We start from the raw sequence: 18646 nt of genomic DNA, 5'->3' as shown, positions 1-18646 counted from the left end.
TTTAAACTGAACATAGTACAAATACAGCTATACCTATGTAACACTGTCCCGTATATAACTAAGACTTGGATAGTAATTCCAAGTTTTGTACTATTGTTCGCTTTTACAGCACTAGAACCTTTCCCCATCCTCAAAAAAATGAACAATCCTGTCATGAACTTTTTCAGATGTGCTTTGTATTTAAACCAACTTCTACCCCAACAAGAAAACCTGTCTTTCTTAACACTTGTTCTTCTCTCCCTGTATCCCACATCCATTCAACTGTACTATTTTTAGCGCTATTTCTGTTAAGATTTTACGTTTCTTATCATAAACAAATACAGTTGCTGTCAGCACCACACTAACTAAATATCATGCTCCTGAAATTTGGGCAACTTCACAAAAAATAAACTTCACAAAAATAAAAGACAATACAAATAGCTGAAATATTAAAAATACATAGCATATAATACTGCACAAATCATAACAATTTAAATCCCCCTAAGTTTCAAACTCATCCAGATACTAAGACAAAACACACAACTTAAGGATTCTCAATGATACCCTCACTTCTCTATTTGCCTCTACTGATTAGCTCAGCAAAATGCATTCCTTTTTATTTGCTGATGTAAGACACCCAAGTCAGATTCCTGAAACAATACTGGTCATCACACCATCTGGTTAACCAGCTGGAGCTAAATCCATGGAGCTCAAGCTCCACTGTGTCCAGATTCAGAGAAACTCCGTTGAGGGGTTTTGCTTCTTTTTATGTTTCCTTCAGCAATGAGTGACTGGCAATTCAGAGTGAAGATTCCAGCTTAACGCTAACACCATCACTCCACAGGAAGTTTCAAAAATCTAGGCAGGAAACATCAGTGAAGCCTGTGCAAATCAGTTACTGGGGAACATATGTTTCAAATGGTTAAGACAATACAGCTGTCCCTCCTGAATAAAAGTTTCAATATCTAGCAGAATATCCCTGGCATTCAGGCCATGAATGAACTCTTCAACTGTCAGTATGAGGTGTTCAAAACAAACACTGATTTGAACACAGGCATCGGAGCAATTGCACGTAACAGGGGTACAGAAGAGGCTCACCTATGGCAAAAGGAAGGTCATTCACACACACTCTAACCTTGGACACTCTCCTGAGCTCTATGGCTCTTCTGCTCACGCAGAATAGGAAAGGCAGCATGTGCAAACAAAAACCCATCCACATTAGTCTTATTAACACAATTGAAGGAGAAGTTTCTCAAGTTTAAAGAAAAGAAAGTGCTAATGAACTGCACAGACAGCAGTTCAACCAAAAACTATTTTTATTGCTATACAGGAGACAAAAAACTCAAGAGCAATTTAAGAAATTCAGTAAGGCTGAATCAAAAGATAACAGGGACTATAAACTAAGAACTAGGAATCCCACAAAGCATTTCACTGTTAAGAGATTAATTTGTCTCAGTGGTGAAATCTGCTGAGCCCAAAATAACTGGGTTTCCAAGTTCTGTGAAGTACCTTTACAATAACAGGTATAAACTCAGTCCTTTTTTAGAGTGATACGGGAAGACTGAAAGCTGTTGCAAAACCATATATCCTTGCCATGTAATCCTCAGCACAGATTTTTATATTAATTGCTTCTCAATTAAGAAAGCTATCACTTTATGTTATGGCAACTACTCCTCAAAAGTCAGTCCATTGCTCTGCAAAGTTAAGAATAATTTAATTCCTTCCCTAACAGCCTGTAAAATTATCAACTCCCTCTGTTCAGAAACACACTACTTATCCATTCCCAGTCAGCACAAGCCATTTTAAATACAGTGCTGTATTTCTGGCATGTAAGCTGACAGTCTCTTATGAAAAGTGAAGGAAACAATGACTTTGCCTATGTCTACAGCAAAGTTCAGTGAAAAAAAAAATCGAAGTCTTACTTCAGAACTGAGAATCAGCTTGACTGTCCACTGAAGAGAATAACTCTTAATGACATTCCAAAACTCTAATATAGAAGTTACCAATACTAACAATACTTAAAATTTATAGATCTTATGGCACTTTTAAATGTTCATGTATATGACTCAAAGTACTTTTCCACTTCTGGTTACAGAAAAAAACAAAATATTTCAAAAGTGTTTTGACATGCATTCAGCAGACACATTCAGTGTCCTTGTTCAGCATACCAAGAAACAGATTCATGTTTTCTCTGTTTGGAGAGTTAGAAAGCCCCAGGTTACACGACAAGACTAAATCATCACTCTTATAAACACAGCTCCAGCTCCACTGAATCAGAAGCCTTTCTGTATAAGCCCCAGATCCAACCAAAATACATGAACAGCTTAGTGAGCTCACTCTTCCCTGGCACCTTATGTTTCAGATAACGCACAGGACCATTCTATACCTAACCATGCACTAAAATATATCTTTATGACAGGGGACATAGTCATCTTTGTTTCTAATCAGCTTTTTTGTTAAGGACTTCTTCCTTATACAGCTGCTAGCGCTTCACACATGGGAATTTTAACAAAAAGTCACATACATTTCTAGGATAAATTTTAATATTTAAAAAAATACTAAAGGCTTCTGTAAATGCCAGATATCAGCATCAGCAGTCTTACTACTGCTGTACCATGAACAGGAAGAATTTGATTGGTTTCATACTTTTGTATCATACTGTTAATAAGGGCAATAGGAACACTGGTGTACTGGTGAACTCTGGAGAACCCAGAACTCAAAGTCAAGAATAATGACAATCTCTGGTTGTATGAGAAATCAGTTTTGAAAAGGCCTGTCAATTGTAAACACCAGGGCTGAAAACGAAATTTGAACATATAGAAAGGTCAAGCCAAAAGAAAAAGAAAGGAAAAAAAATAAAAAAAAGAAAAAAAAAGAAAAAGAACATTTTGTCACCATGCAAGTTTGGCAGCAACATAGGGTTGTTCCACTTTCACTCAAAAAGATTATAGTCCAGAAGACAGAATCAACTGTCTGGAAAGAATTATAGAGGAAAAATCTTCCCAAGCTGCCTCTTTCTTTTCTCTAACGTCAGAGGTATCACTTCACAAACTCAAAAATTAGCATTTCTACTTACTGGCATTATAATACTCACTTTAAAGTCTTGACTGGATGATACCAAATCAACAATGTCAAACATACAAATGCATAAATTGAGAAAGCTTCATTTTTGCTAACTACAATAGATCTCCTATACTAGTTAAGTTGCCAAATAATGTTTATAATGAAAATAGCAATAACTTGGTGCCATTGTAACTATGTACTGTTATTAAAGTATTTCTAGCTAAAGTATCATAGACACCTACATCCAGAGAAATTATCATTTCAAACTTTTCAAAGTTAAAGATCGCTATTATTACGACACATAAAAGTAGCCCAAACTTTTAAGTGTTGTTACTAAGCCTTTGGAATTTATGCAGTCACAACACAATAAGCTAAGAATGAAAGCAAGCGGAATAAACACCCTCCCATTTTCCTGAGGCTGAAAAGCCTAACTAACTTCAAAAGCTGACTTCTGGTAACTTTTCATTGCCATAATTAACATATGCAAAACTTATCTATAAAGACATTAGCACTTCGTTATACAAGCATTAGAACCTACTCAGCATAACCATTTTCCTTCCTGCATTCACCCACCGGTCCCCTCCCTGCCATAAACCCTCTCAGATAAATGTCTATCAAGTCATCTACCCCATGACTAACTTTGCAGTACTTCAGACTGAATTAACAACCACAACAGACAACCCTGGCTATTCGCCACTTAAAAGTTGACATATTTTTAACCACAGTGAATAAACCCAAATTATAACAGTGAGAGAAAGGGTGGAGAATCGCAAATTATTTCTATTTCTCCTTCAACGAAAAAAAAAGCCCACCACACAAACAAAAAAACAAACAGACCAACTGAACAAAACATATAAACATGCCTTATTCTGAAAAATCACTTGATTACCTACACATCACTGTTTCCCTCGATCTCTATAATATAATAAAATACTAAGATTATAAACTTCAGATATGAGGAGCTACAAGTTTTGTCGTCTCAATCAGAATTCATAAAAACATCAGCGATGAAGAAAAAAAAAAAAAAAAGGAAGCGGAGAAAAAAAAAAAAAATGCCAGAGGTGGGGTGAAAAAAAATCAGCCAACAAACTGGAATGAATAAGGTCACACTTCGTTATTCCTGACTGCCAGCAGGGTCACGGCACGTCCAGTGCACAAGCGCCCCGGCTGCCGGCGGCGGGCGGGACGCACGGGCCCGTCCGCCGGCCGGGGGCGCTGTCCGGGGCCGCCGGGAGCGGGGGATGCCAAGGGCAGCACGCCGGGCTCGGGGAGCCCGCTGGAACCAGCGGCCCAGGATCTCCTGCCCCGGAACGGGAAAAACCTGCCCGCGTGGTCACAGCGGGAGAGGCTTCGCCGGGGCTCTTGGGGGGAAAAGCGCTGCACTCTGAGCGGGCAGGGCGAGCAAGGGACAAACACGCGGGTCTGGCCCCTTCGTGCGCCCTGACCCAGTAGCGGGAGGGGAGGCCGCCGCACGCGTCCCCCCCCGTCCCGCACGCTGCCGCCGCGAGATCGCAAAGGCGGCGACAACAAGGCAAAGACCATATCACGATCGTCTCCGGGGCTCACACGATGGGGGGCGAGAAAGCGTGGAGCTCCGGGCGGCGCGGGCAGCAGCGCCAGGGCCGCACACTGCGGCAGCGGAAGCGCCCGGGCCGAGGGGACAGCGAGGGGGAAGGGCCCGAGCCCCGGCAGGAAGGGCCCGGGCATGTGGGGAGCGCCGGGCCGGGGCCGGCACAACGCGAGCCCCGAGCGCGCCCCGCGAGCTCCCGGACTTACAACGGCATCGTCTCTCCGGCCCCTCCTCCTCCTCCTCCGCCGCCGCCGCCACCACCGCCGCCGCGTCGTCCCCTTCTTCCTCCTCTTCTTCCTCCTCCCCCACCGCTGCCGCCTGAGGACCGGTCACTCGTCCCGCGGAGCGGCGGGAGCCGCGACCATGGCACAGGCCGGGGCCAGGCCCCGGGAGCGGAGGGAGCGGCTGTGCCGGGCCCGGCCGCCGCCGCCGCTTCACTCGCCTCTTCCCCTCCGGCCTTCTAACATGGCGCCCGGACGCTACCACAGCAACGTCCCGGGGCGGGGGGGGCCTGACGCAGCGCGGCGGACACCCCCGCACGGCGCGCACGCTCGCCCGGCCGCGCGTGCGCAGAGGGAGGCGGGGCCGCCGGGCACGCTGGGGAATGTAGTCGCGGCGGCGGCGGCAGCGGCGCCGGCCGAGGTTTGAAAACAAAGCGCCAACGGCCGCGGGGCGGCGCGTGCGCGGGGCCGGGCGGGACGGGCTCGGCTCGGCTCGGCTCGGCTCGGCTCGGCCCGGCCCGGCCCGGCTCGGCTCCGGCTCGGCCGGCGCCCCAGAGTCTCCGGGAGCCGCTGCAGCGCTCTGGGCTCGGCGGGGACGCGTTCAAAGGCAGCCCCGTGCGTGGCTTTGGCTGCCCGCGTCGGGCACACTGGGCACTCGTGCCCTGCGCAAAGCGAACGGATCCTCTTCTAAGAGTTGTTCTTGAAACACCTGCCTGGAGTAGTCTGCATAAACTTTCATAATATTATGCAATAAGTCATACTCTTTATAGATTAGCTCAAAACTTTATTCTTAGAAAAATCAAAGCATTACACTAACTCTAGAGAAAACCTTGTTTACCCTTCTTTTTAAGTGTCCAGGTTTCATCTTTATTCTGAACAATAGTACTTTCAAACTAAAAAAGTGTCAAAAGCTACCGATTATTTCATCTTCAACTGCCTCACAGGACAAATGATGACTTTGGCTGACAGCATGTAGGACATATCGATCACAAAAAATATGTGTTTCTTTAGAGTAGGAGATGATAAATTCTATTCCCAACTTGTCTGTGTAACTATGAAAACAGATGAAATAAGATACTCTACAAAAACACTAATATATCTGAATAGAAACATTGGGCATTAACATGTCTAAAATTCTGATACTCAAAAGTTATAGACAAAATAGCTGTCAAATGTTTCACTATTCAGTGTATCACTATTCATTCTGCTCTTCCACTTTTCCCCCCTCCTTTTGCACAAAGGGCCCTTGCCTTCTGTTTTGACAAAGTCATGTATTTGTTTTACACCAAGTATGCAATCACTTCCAGCTCAGTCAGCACAGATACGGTTCCTGGGACAGCTGGATGAAGTCAGCAACATTGAGAAGCACAGCCATTCTTCAAGAGTCTCTAAAAAATATGTATCTAGTATTGAATGCTGAAGATTTAAATGAGTTTTACAGCCATGTGTTTGGTACCAAAGTTTTTATGACATATCTGTGCTGGGAAACTGTTTACCAGTCAGTCTTCAGTGCAGCACAAGAAGACTGTATTGTGTGACTTTTTGCCTCTTGGTAGCTGGGAAGGGAAGTAAGAGTTTGCTGTTTCTATTTATTTTCTTTTTCAGCAAAAATACTTTTCCTTTTTTTTTTTTTTTTGATAAAAGTTTTTCTCTGGCTAGCTGCCTACATTCATTAAGGATTAGGACAATAATATACAGATGTGTATATTATTGTGTAAATGTATCAATCAATATGTGCAGCAAATTGAAGTGTTGTAGAAGAGGATTAAAAGCCCAGTACAAAATAGTAATAAAGTATAATAATTAAAAATGAAGATTGCATAGTAAGCCTAAACAAAAATAACATTACAAACTAAGTATTTTTTATCTAAAATGTATTAGCAATTTTCTCCCTTTTTGTTTCACAATTCCTGTTGCTGCTAGGATTTAACGTTTATTCCAGTCGATATCAGGACTGTTCTTGAAGAGATATTCTGCCTATAAACAGAAGAGTTTCAAAATTACAATTATTTTCACATCTCCAACTTCAAAATATATGCAAAATAACAGATATACTGGATAACATTGCTTTAAACAAAACTGCAGAATGTATTAAATGTAACTTATGGCAGAAAATGTCAGAGAAATCTTTCCCCCATGTACTACCCAAAATGCTATCAACCTCACTCACGCTGTTCATAGCAGTCACTGTTTCTATCATGGGCAAGAGAAGGAAGTAGCCATTTATAACAGTTTTTGTCACTCCAAGGAAACATCTAGGGAGTACTCTAGAACCTGGTTTCTGGACCCACTGATACTGATCTTTAAAAGTTATGAGGGAAGATCTCATAGTCCTACAGCTACAGGTAGCTGTCACTCACCAGTAGGCAAAAAGAAAACATTCCTTAGTGCCTGAAGCTGGATTGTAACACCATTGCTTTCATTTCAAGCTTTTGCTTGATTAATAAAATACTCAGTTTCAGCTTGTAAACAGCTTGGTTAGGATGTGCAGGCGGCACAGCAGCACAGCAATAACATTAGAGCACCTGGATTCCTGTCTGAATGCAATGCTGACCCTGCTTGCAGCCCTAAATTGAGCTGGATACAGTCCTGAGGTCATTTGCACCTGGAATTAGTCTGTGAATGTCCTAGGACATTCACAATAAAGGATTTTCTCCTTTATTTATGTGTGTATTGTGAAGGGAATTACCAAAGAGCTTGCATTTATCATTATGACAGTGTGTTCAGTTGTGCCAGGGGAGTGGGGGTAGCAGGGGGAGAGTGATCTCCTGCTTTCTGAAGAGTTAAAAATTTTAAATCATTTGAAAGTAGACATAAGTAGCTAGAGTTTTTAGGCTGCAGGTTGAACTTTATCTGAACCATATGGTTATGTTTTTAAGTCAAAGATGGATTACAGTGAAACCTGGCACTAACAATCGGAACATTATTAATAGAATAGACAAAGCTGCAGCTTAAACATTACTTAAAAATTAATAGCTGGGGTAGACAGCCCATAGATCTTGGTATATGAACCGTAACAACCACATTATTGTAACAACCAGAACCAACCAAAAGTCCACTGAAACCGACCTAAGAGGGTGTGGAGGTGACCCTTCAGCAAACTAATAAAGGGCAACCAGGTCTCAGACCTTCATAGAGCTCTTGGTCCCATGAGGGATGTCCTGTGAGGGATGGGAAGTCTAGATTGTAAGGGTGTAATTGCCCAGGGATTTCTTTGCTTGGGGACCCTCTTTTGAGGCACCTAACTGCAGCTATCAGATATCATAATAGGTTCATTTGCACAAATCAATCTAGTGGAAATGAAAGCCTAATGTAAAAAAGTTCTTTAACTTGTAGTCCTCTATGGCACAGCAGAATTGTCAGTGTACATAAGATGTGCAGAGTGCACATACCAAGGGGAAACAGATTCTGGTAGTGATTTTTGTCCTATTACTGTTTAACTACACTGGATCCTTCCCTTGATACACAGTATCAACTGATCCCATAAGTAGTTTCTGGGTTTTAATTTTCACTATAATTGCTGTTCACCAGAACTGCAAATTCTAATAATTAATTAGTTACTATCCTGAAAGTGGGGAGGAAATTTAAGTCCTTGCATTAATAGAGATTCTTTGGATCTATATGAGTATTCAAAAATATTTAAGAAACAAAACATAATCACCTTACCAGAAAATTGACTGGATCATCTGGCCTGATCCTACAACATTCATTTATCCCTTGCATAAGTGTTGGCATGACATTCTTCATTAAATAGTTTCGTAGTGGAACAGACTGGGCCTCCAATAACTCTTGTTCCTGTTTTTTCACTTCCTCCTGCTGTTTATTCTACAATTAATAAAGAAAAAATAAAATAATAAATAATTATCTTTATAAAATCCATCAAATATCATTTGGCTAAATAGTGCTGGCCTAGAGGGAAAAAATAGTGTTAGAAGCTGTGGACAGAACTTTAAAGAACAAGTTGACAGTAAAAATTAAGTGCTTATTAAATTTAGAGCACACAACATACTGAGGACAAAGAATTGAACATAATAAGGACTGACATAATCTCCTTACTAAAATGATTTTTTTTTTCTTTAGCACCTAAAAGGAGGCATATTCTCAAGTCTTCCAGTGGTTCTCTTTCTATAAGGTATTTGGCAAAATGGTTGAAATACACTGTAACACTTCAAAAATTAGTGCTATTGCAAAACAAAGGTGGTTTCTTGAGGCTTTTTTAATCACTCTCCCCCCGCTACCCCCACTCCCCTGGCACAACTGAACACACTGTCATAATGATAAATGCAAGCTCTTTGGTAATTCCCTTCACAATTTTAACTGGAGGGAAGGAGAATATTTTTACTCAGTAGAGAACCCTGGCTTTCTAAATTTTTAATTTGTTACTTGTGTTTGGTTTATTTCTCTTTGGTTCCCTTGATTTGCTTTATTCATATTTCATTGATGTTTTTGAGGGGGTTGATACACTAAAACCAAGTGAAATACATCTGTTTCCACCAGCTGTATTTATTTCTGAATTCAAGTTAAATCAAATTATATTTTTACACTCAAAAAGTAAGAGGGGTGAGGAAATAAAACTGCTGCAAGCTTTTCTTCCTTCCATTCAATAGCACTTAGTAGCATGCATACTTGCAGCAGCTTTAGCCAGAAGACTACTCCAACTCATTTTCATTGTCCTCTCTTCACTCATTTTATTCATCAGTAGCCTGAGTCATGTAGAGATACAGCAAACAGATGATACTCTGAAGACTGCTTTTCTGTACTCAAGGCATAACACAAAAGCAATATTCAGATAAAACAGATACACCAATTTTTACCTTATTCACTCAATCCAGGAGTGCTATTGAATAAATCTTGCAAGTGATCTTTGGCCACAGCAGCTAATCTACAGTGTCAAGGGCAAATGAACAGTTGCTTAGATCTGATCATCTGCCTATTTCAAAGGATAACCTTAAACACACGTTTTATTTAACACCTACTTCAGCTTTGATTAATGCAGTTTGCACTTTTAAAGGTAGACGGCTTGGATTGAATCTAGCTAAAATGTGTTAGCTATTCTTACGAATTTTACAGGGTACAAAATACTGTTTAATGTTGAATGAAGCTGTAAATAAACAGAGATTAGAAAACCCTTATATATAAGCCAACATCAGAGGAATGTAAGTGCTTCTTTAAATGCCAGTAATTTCAGCATATTATTACCCCATAGATGTGTATAGGCAGTCAAATAATAGAAAAGGACTTCCCTTTGGAAGGATCAGTTTGTTTTTAAATAGCTCTAAAAGAAGACAATAGACTTGCCTTTTGGTGAATCGGCCTGACTTTGGGTGTGAACAGGAACATTCTTACAGTACGAATTTCAGGTCATTTAACTAAATTGTCCTTGGGTGTGGGAAAGTAAATAAGGAAAAAGCATCGCATGCAAATCTTCTGGGGTCAGCTAACCTAAATACCTAATACTTATTAGATTATTAGCAAACAAAAACCATCCTTCAGTCTGCATCAGGTAGTCCTTACCGAGCAGAGTACTTGGCTCTTACACACGCTCTTGCAGGCTCAGAAACCTTTCTGCAGTGTAGGCTGGAAGACTGGGTCAGTGTAGAGCTAAAAATCTAGTTTGATAATTAAGACTCAGGCACTTAGAAGTCAACTGAGCAAAATGCAAAAGTCCTGTTCAACTTGGTAAGGAAAATCTCCATTGGTTGTAGTCGATATTTATAAATGGTAAAATAGAAGAGCTACAGCACAGCAGCAACAAGAGTACGATAAAAGTATTTTAAAGACATGATGATACCAAAATGCAAAACAATGCTATGTCTGTAATAAAAAAGGCATTATATTCTGTAAGATGGGCTTTAAAATGCACTGTGGAGATAGCCTAACCCAGACCAAAGTAGAATATAAGAACAAGAGTATTTTTGCTACGTTTCCCAAGTCTATTTACATAACAGATTACTTGAAGTAATCTAAAACACATAAATAATAATGTTTTCAAAAAAATATGTATTAACCTACCCACTCTTCCCATCTCGCCTTTCTTTCTTCCCTTTCCTTATATTCTTTACGCTTTTCTTCAGCTTTTTCTTTAGCTTCTTTGGCAAGGCGTTCCTCAGCTGCCTGGCGTTCCAAAGCCTCCTTTTCTTCATCTGTCATACCATAATTCCGAGGTTCTCCAATTTCCTTGATGATCTTTGATACAGTAAGTCTGTTTTCAGAATCTTCATATACAGCTATATCTTTTAAAAAATACAAGAGAGAACCTTTTCAAGCTTTTGTCAACTATCCTCAAGTATTATGCAAGACCTAAAAATATATGATGTTCATGTTGTTTGAATTTTCAAGTAAAATATGTTGTTTTCAATTGCTTATAAATGTCAATTTTTGTTACATAGAATGAAGTTTTCTAAATCTGATTTTCTTTACCAGTTTCAGCTAAAATAGTTTGCCTTTTAAGTTGATCTAAGGAAGAAACATGCTAAAATAAATTTTACAACTATTGTTTAATAATTGCAGCTTGCCCAGGTTTTGAAACCCAAAAAAGAGGTCAACTACCATCTCTCAGAGATGTTCCTGGCACCAATCTTATGTCAACTTATCCAGATGCACAAAACCATCAGTTTGGTCCTTCTCTCCCCACTGAATGCTACACAATAGTTGTTAGGACATGGCACAAACTCCAATGTTTTTACTCATACAGATTTACAAATACACAGACCTTTCTCTAATCAATCTTTCACTGTGTTGTATTTACAAAATAAATTTGTAGCTTCACATAGGAACATAAGGACTGAACAAGACCTTCTTTTTAATTTTATTCCTTCTCCCTTTTTAATTGCTGGAAGTTACTTGCACAATAAACTTGACAAGAGAGAAGAAAAAGAAAAAATACAGAAGAATGAAGACTTTCTCCAGGGCTCTCTAGTTTCTGTATGCATTTAGTGTGGGGAGGCAGAAACAGTACAGGAATGTACATGGAAAAGAGGAAAAGTGGGTCTTTGCAGTAGAGAATACTGAGGCAAAAGGCAAAGGTTCAGGGGAATGAAATGGAAGGTGTAAAAGCACAGAAATGGGTAAGGAGAGCATGCAGATGAAGGGAAAAAGAAGAATCAGAATACAGGATTTAGATGAGAATCCAGTAGCCCCTGCTCCACAGTTCTTTAGGAAGTTATTTTGAAAGTCATTGGCAAAGCATTTTTCCCAGTTCTTTCTAATCACAGATTCAGGCAGAATCACACTCTCAAATACTGATACCATTTTCCCAAGAGTTAAAATATTTATGATTTGGACCTCAAATCTAAACTCTGATCATGAATTGAGTAGGGAACTATCATAATTATAGGTGATAAAACTTATTTTATAGCTTCTTCTTTCACAAAATCAGGAATTACATTCCTGAAGAATTCCAAATTAAAGCAATACATTTGCTATGGCAAGCAGCCCATCATTCCTACAATTTTAGCTGCACATGGATATACAAATTACAATGAAAATCACTTTTGTTGTCATTTAAAGTATTGCTAAGAATAGTTTCGATGTTGAATTCGAGGTCTCAAGGACTGCATTTTTTTCTTAGATAGCCACAGAAGAGTATGGTGTTCATTTTACAGCAACCAGAATTAACTACATTTATCCTCAAAAACTAATGCCTGTTAAATGAGAAATGAAGTTAGTACTGATGCTAGCTGAGAGGAAAGATCTGGAAAAGGAGTTCATAAATTAAGGTCTTCAAAGGGATTGTTGTTGTAACTTTAACATGGCTTTTTGTATAAGATCTAACATGCCTGTCACCATTCCCCGTTTGCAAATGAGAAAAACAAGACACGAGATAACCAACTTGCAGTCTTCATGAAGTGAGTCATCAAAGCAAAGTTGAGTTTCCAGAATCTTGAAGCCCACTCCTTTGTACTAATCATATTTCAGACTCAGAAAAATAATAATCATAAAAATGATACATAAAACCATATGTTACATTTTTTAAAATTTAAGGTGAAAGAAAACTTTTATTATTTTGAAACAATATTTAACAAATAACAGGCACAAGTTTTAACCCCTTCTTTGGAATATAACTGAGCAAGCAGTTGGGTCTCTGATAAAATCCATTGCTACTTAATTCAATGTATCTGAAAATCCAGCTGGAACATTGACTAGAATGGAGGGGTATTGGGTGAGCTGAAGAATCCTCAGTGGTTATCTTGGTAATCTGCTCCTGCCATTTTACAGCAGAAGCAACACACCTGCATGCTTCTGTGGGTAACCACCAGGAATGTGAACATGGGCAAGGAGACAGTTCTGAGACAAACAGGACCTAAATATGATGCTCATTGGAACATGAGAATCAATGCTATACACTCAATGTGAAAATAATCTGGAACATCACAGTTGTGATTCTGCAATAACTAAAATCAGTAGGCAAATGTGTTTCTGTATTTGGAATGGGCTACAGTTGAAGAATAATCTTTAGGCATAGTTGTTTGACAATGCCTCTATTTGCATATCTAGAAGTGTATAAACTAAGAATATGACCAATTGGTGACATCAGACCTTAATATTTACCATTTCATACATTTACTTTCCACAGTAGAATTTCTTCAATTCTAAAATAATTACACTAACTCTAAATAATTACACTATTATTTCCCACTACTATACTTCCTAGCAACACTTAGATCTTATTATTTTCAAAATAATCTCCATGACTGACAATAAATAAAAATCTTGGAAAATCAGTTGTGGCTAAGGGGGTTGAACAATTAACTTTTCATAATTCATCTCAAATAGACATTCCAAATATCAGCTGTTTGATTTTAGCTGCAGAGGTCTTGCCCTTCTTCTTTGTTTTCTCTCCTCTCCCCTCCAAAACCCACCTTTTCTTTAGAATGTTGTCACTCTGATCTCACTGGCATGAATAATCAAATTATAGTTGTCTTCTCAAGATAATCACAATTTTCTAGACAGTATGTAGGGAAGACAAATTTTCTCACATACAGGGATAGTGCAAAACAGATTCAGTCTCAGCCTTCCACTTTTGATTTCTAGTAATTTTTTTTAGTGCTTCCTAGTTTACAGATTACCCACATATTGTCATGATGTTGCAAAATGTGGAAAATGTAAAAATTTTCTTAAGAAATTATGTACTTTGACGTTTCATCTTTGTATACTTTCAAGCTTGATCAACAAGAAGGAAGATTTAACCCATGAAACAGACAGCAAGCTCTAAATGATGTCCAGGTGTTAGAAAAACAAATTACTTGTTGGTAGAATTACCTTGTTAAGGTGTAGGCCTGAACAAGACTGAATGATCTCAGACCAATGGGCCATTAACAAAGCTCAGGAAGAAGGATGTACCACTGATAGTGGACACAAAGGCTGCAACATTTACAGGCCATAAGGATATCTGGCAGAAGCCCAAGGAAGAAACTAATAAACTTAGAAACTGTGCAGAAATCATCTCCAGCTGGGTAAAAGTTAATGCCAGCAGTGAGGAAATCACAACCACATATTCAAGGACCACCAACACAAAAAACCCACTGACCCGAAAGAAGAAAAACACTGAGCATGGGAAGCAAGAGAATAATTATCCAACAGAAGATTGAATACTAATTAATAAGAGAACTATGTAATATTTAGCCAATAAACAGTAAACCCTTTGTTTGGTAAAATGTATAAATAGTGAAATGGTTTGATAGTAGGGGTGTTTGATTTGTGGAGTACCACGAAGCACAGAGGTTAGCACAACTCTGAAATAAACAATCAATGCCTCTCTTCAGGGTGTAGCTATTAGCTTGTTGCCCATCAGGTAAGGAATCCAATTTTTGTGGACAACAATAGCATTGGAGGATAAGTCTAAAGAAAAAAAATAGAAGGAACCATAATGTTTTTGTCCATGAAAATGTACTCTTACACCTATCTGAAATGATGCCAGTGCAGAGATCTGTACCTAAGTCATAAAATTATTTTAATAATTAAGATGACAAAAATTAACAACTAACACCCCAAATTTTACAAACAGATTAACTGTAAAAGAACATTTTTGCAGGCATATAGTTAAATGTTGTTGTATAAGTATTCTGCAATGTTAATAAAAATATTATTTATATATGAATGCTTGCTATTTGATTTTTGCAAGTGTTAAATTTGTAACAACAAAGTTTTTTTAGTCATGTTATATCTACTAATTTTATTATTCCATACCAATAAACTGAGGATGTATTTCAAGTTCATCAAAATAGTTGAGAACCGTCACATCATCGGCATTTATCTTGCGGAAGTGTTTTAGAATGTGCACGAACTGGTTCTCAGAATAATCAGTTCCAGAAACTTCACTCTCTGGCAGTTTTATTATTCTGTTTATAAGGAATTCATCAGATGCAATCAAAGAAAAAACAAATTCTGTGAAGAAGAACATATTGTTTGAATATATACAGAATTTCCAAAGGAATCAAGCAAAAACAGTAGGATAAAGCAATTTCTACATAGATGAAATCCACTCTATTTTAACTCTCAGCATAACCAATGCATTACATTTTTATTCCATTGAGGTGCTGTAATCACATCAAGACAGCCACTACTGTTGTTATCAGCCAACAGTTGATGGCATTTTCACAAAAACCACAAACAAACAGACAAACAACCCAAGAACTGAACCAAACCCTTCCTTTTAATTAAGAAAAACTTCTTCAACAAAAAGTTGGCCAACCATTGGAACAGGCTGTCTGGAGAAGTGATTGAGTCACCATCCCCAGAGGTATTTGAGAGATATGGAGATGTGGCACTTAAGGACTTGGTTTAGTGGTGGACTTGGAAGTACTGGGTTAAGGGTTTGACTTGATGCTTTTAGTGGTCTTTTCCAACCTAAATGATTCTATAATTAATTGCTCACTTTTAAATATGAGGGCAGCAGCATTACATGAAATTGATTTTTTAAAAAGTGAAATTAAATAGGGACAGATGGAGTGATATTTTAGACTTCTTGTTGGTGGCAGCAATTTTTCCTCAATTTATTTAATTAGAAAATAAAACTCCTCAGTTTATTTAAAAAGAAATCTATCAAACTTACCAGGTATGATTATTTGATTAAATTTAGGCATTTTGCCCATTGTTCCTTCCTCCTCTTCTTCTGCTTCATCAACTTCTACTAAAACAAAAGTAAGAAATTATTGACATTTTCATTTGATGTAACAATATCACTTTATTTGCTAAAAATGAGCTGAGTAAAACACAGGTTTGCCAATATCCAAATTATACTCATAATTGGAAATTATTCTAACCTTGACACCAGTTTAGAGAATTCAGTAAATCATGTTGCCAGACACCACAGAATTGTATTTTGGGACACTAGTAGTTGTTTGCCTATACCACAGATGTATCTACATGCACACAAAATTTTTAAGTATGTCCAATTTTAAAACTGCTGTCTTATCTTTGGCCTCTCCTCCTGCCCAATAAATTATTCTGCAAAAAAATAGAGACAAGGCTCAGAACAGTGAGCAGAAATATTTTACAATTCTATGGTTAAAATGGTTTTTGCCACTAAGGGTCTGCTGTTATGAATAGTCAGTAAAATTGCCTGTAGAGTACCAACTGAGCATGACCATTTGCAGAACAGCATAATAAGCTGAACAAGACTGTTTTTCTGTACTTACAAACCTCAGTTGTAATTTAAACATGAATACGATTCTTGTCTTAATGTATGGACAGTGTTTGCTCACAATTTGAAATGTGTGTTGCAGAGCTTCTCTGAAGTCATATCTACAGTAGCTTACCTAATAAATACACTACAATTTGTCTCATAATATATGTACTGGTGCACTGGCTGGATCCCCTCATTCAGTAGCCCTTAAACATTATGAAGAAATTCTGCTGTAGAGCTTGCTTAAGTGGAGTAGACCAACACTGGACAAGAGAGCATCCTCCATGTTTCTGCATTTACTTTTTACATTACCAGGAAAGATAGTCTAAAAATTATCTTGTGCAGAAATTAAATAAGCTGCATTACAGTCCTTCTTACATTCTAATAATCACACATCATAAAACTTGGTTTTGTAACTTGCACTGCAGTCATTACAGCACTGATGCACTCAAGTAGTGTGGCTCTGAGAACGATAATGACAACACCAGCAGCAATCAAAACAAAAGGAGCAAAGCAGCAACAAAGCCAAACCAAGCAGTACACACCTTTAAAAAGTTCCACTGCCTGTTCATAGGTCTCTGGGAACCCATCTAAAACATATCCCTGATTCCTACAGGGCATAGACATGAGCTTGTCCTTCATAAGTTTAATAAGGTACTCCTCACCTAGATGGCCTAAGACAAAGAAGGTTAATAGGTGGCTAGTTTACAGAAACAAGAGATCTCAAATTATTTTACTAACATTTAATACATTTTAATACATTTTTCTTCTACTTAGACCCTAAAAAGTTAAATATTTTGAGTTACTATTTATATATTATGCATTGTCAGCAATCTATGGAATATTAAAGTGCAGATATAAAATAAAATTACCTTTGTGTTTACAAGGATATAAACATTAGTACTTTAATGATATAAACAGGAAGTCAGTTTTATTTTGAATGCTACAATCAGATTTTAATAGAAGCAGTAAAGAAATACTTAGAGAAAAAAAAGTCACGAGAAAGCAACACTTTTCTATTTTCATTCTACAGTAAGACTTAAAGGTAGTCTTCCAAAAAAGACATGAGGTAGGTTGTACAAGTTTCATTTTCAGACAGGTTCTGATAAGAATTAGTTTATTTACCTGTCCTACATTGCTGAGAAAATATGTAGGAGGAAAAAGGTTTGACCTGATATTTTGTCCTTTTGCAAACATTAACTCAAGTTTCCAAAACTTTATTTTACTTTGGCTATTAAAAGCCTTAGGTATTTATAAACCATTCTAATCATAAAAGTATGTAACTATTTTAAAAGACATTGTTATTTTAAAGAACACATCAAAGCACGCAGAAGAGATGCTGCCACAGATCTTATTACTGAAGCTTCTAGGTGTGTAAGAAATTTATTTCTTTGCAGATACACAAGATCTAAATCAGCTACACCCTTAGGAACAGATCACATTTTTAAGGGGGATGACTTTATACCACATGGAAAATGTTAAACACTAGTATGAAAATTATATGGCATTATTAATATAGAGATGGTAACTAATACTTTTCAGCAAGGAACCATTTTTCAATCTTTTAAAAATTCTTTCAGGCTTCTGCAAGCAGTATTTATTTTCTAATAATATATGAGGTTCTTAAATAACCCCAACTAATTCATATTAGCATGCACTTGTTTTTTCTAAAATACTTTTATTTTTGCAAGTTTGACAAAGGTATATTTCACCAGCTTTTTACTTTATGTTATAGGAATTTATGCTCTCTGCTCTGAGAAGAAAACATGACATTATTAAAAAATTCTGAAGTAGAAAGATGAAAGGGCTACAATTAAAGAGGCACCAAAATATTTTAAAAATATGTCACTTTTAATATACAGGGTGTATCATTGCATTGGGCTTGTGTGGACAGGTTTTGTTAGCCAGGGGACTCACAGAAGTGGCTTCTCTGAGACTGGTAGAAGCTTCCCCTATGTCCGACAGAGCCAATGCCAGGTGGCTCCAAGATGGATCTGCTGCTGACCAAATTTAAGCCAATCAGGGATGGTAGTAATACCTCTGTAACAAAATGTCTATGTAGGGAAAAAGTCATTGTGCAGAAGTAAAATGTGGCCAGGGAAGACAGAAGTGAGAATCTGTGAGAGAAACATCTCTGCAGACACCCAGGTCAGCAAAGAAGCAGGGAAGGAGGTGCTGCAGGTGCCA

General features: G+C 38.2%; 2 protein-coding genes across 6 annotated transcripts in view; both read right to left on the bottom strand.

The window, feature by feature from the left end:
- Nucleotides 1–5126, bottom strand: part of PAPOLA (poly(A) polymerase alpha) — a 43825-nt gene extending 38699 nt beyond the window's left edge. For 2 of the 5 annotated variants that reach the window (XM_041476142.1, XM_041476143.1), the window contains exon 1: nucleotides 4819–5125. In XM_041476142.1, coding sequence (XP_041332076.1) covers nucleotides 4819–4826 — 8 coding nt within the window. In that variant the 5' untranslated portion in view covers nucleotides 4827–5125. Of the gene's footprint in view, nucleotides 1–4818 lie in introns of all 5 variants that reach the window. The other 3 variants (XM_041476144.1, XM_041476141.1, XM_041476145.1) reach the window with 3 other exon arrangements.
- A 1633-nt stretch (nucleotides 5127–6759) lies between these two features.
- Nucleotides 6760–18646, bottom strand: part of AK7 (adenylate kinase 7) — a 28154-nt gene continuing 16267 nt past the window's right edge. The window contains exons 13-18 of the mRNA XM_041476151.1: nucleotides 17005–17133; nucleotides 15887–15964; nucleotides 15022–15219; nucleotides 10846–11066; nucleotides 8500–8658; nucleotides 6760–6810 (exon numbers count right to left, since the gene is read on the bottom strand). Coding sequence (XP_041332085.1) covers nucleotides 6760–6810; nucleotides 8500–8658; nucleotides 10846–11066; nucleotides 15022–15219; nucleotides 15887–15964; nucleotides 17005–17133 — 836 coding nt within the window. The remainder of the gene's footprint in view (nucleotides 6811–8499; nucleotides 8659–10845; nucleotides 11067–15021; nucleotides 15220–15886; nucleotides 15965–17004; nucleotides 17134–18646) is intronic.

The sequence above is a fragment of the Pyrgilauda ruficollis genome, unplaced genomic scaffold, assembly GCF_017590135.1.
Source record: "Pyrgilauda ruficollis isolate IOZ18807 unplaced genomic scaffold, ASM1759013v1 scaffold38, whole genome shotgun sequence".
Classification (NCBI taxonomy): Eukaryota; Metazoa; Chordata; class Aves; order Passeriformes; family Passeridae; genus Pyrgilauda; species Pyrgilauda ruficollis.
Note: the sequence above shows the minus strand (reverse complement) of the source record. Positions and strands in the feature narration are given on the sequence as shown.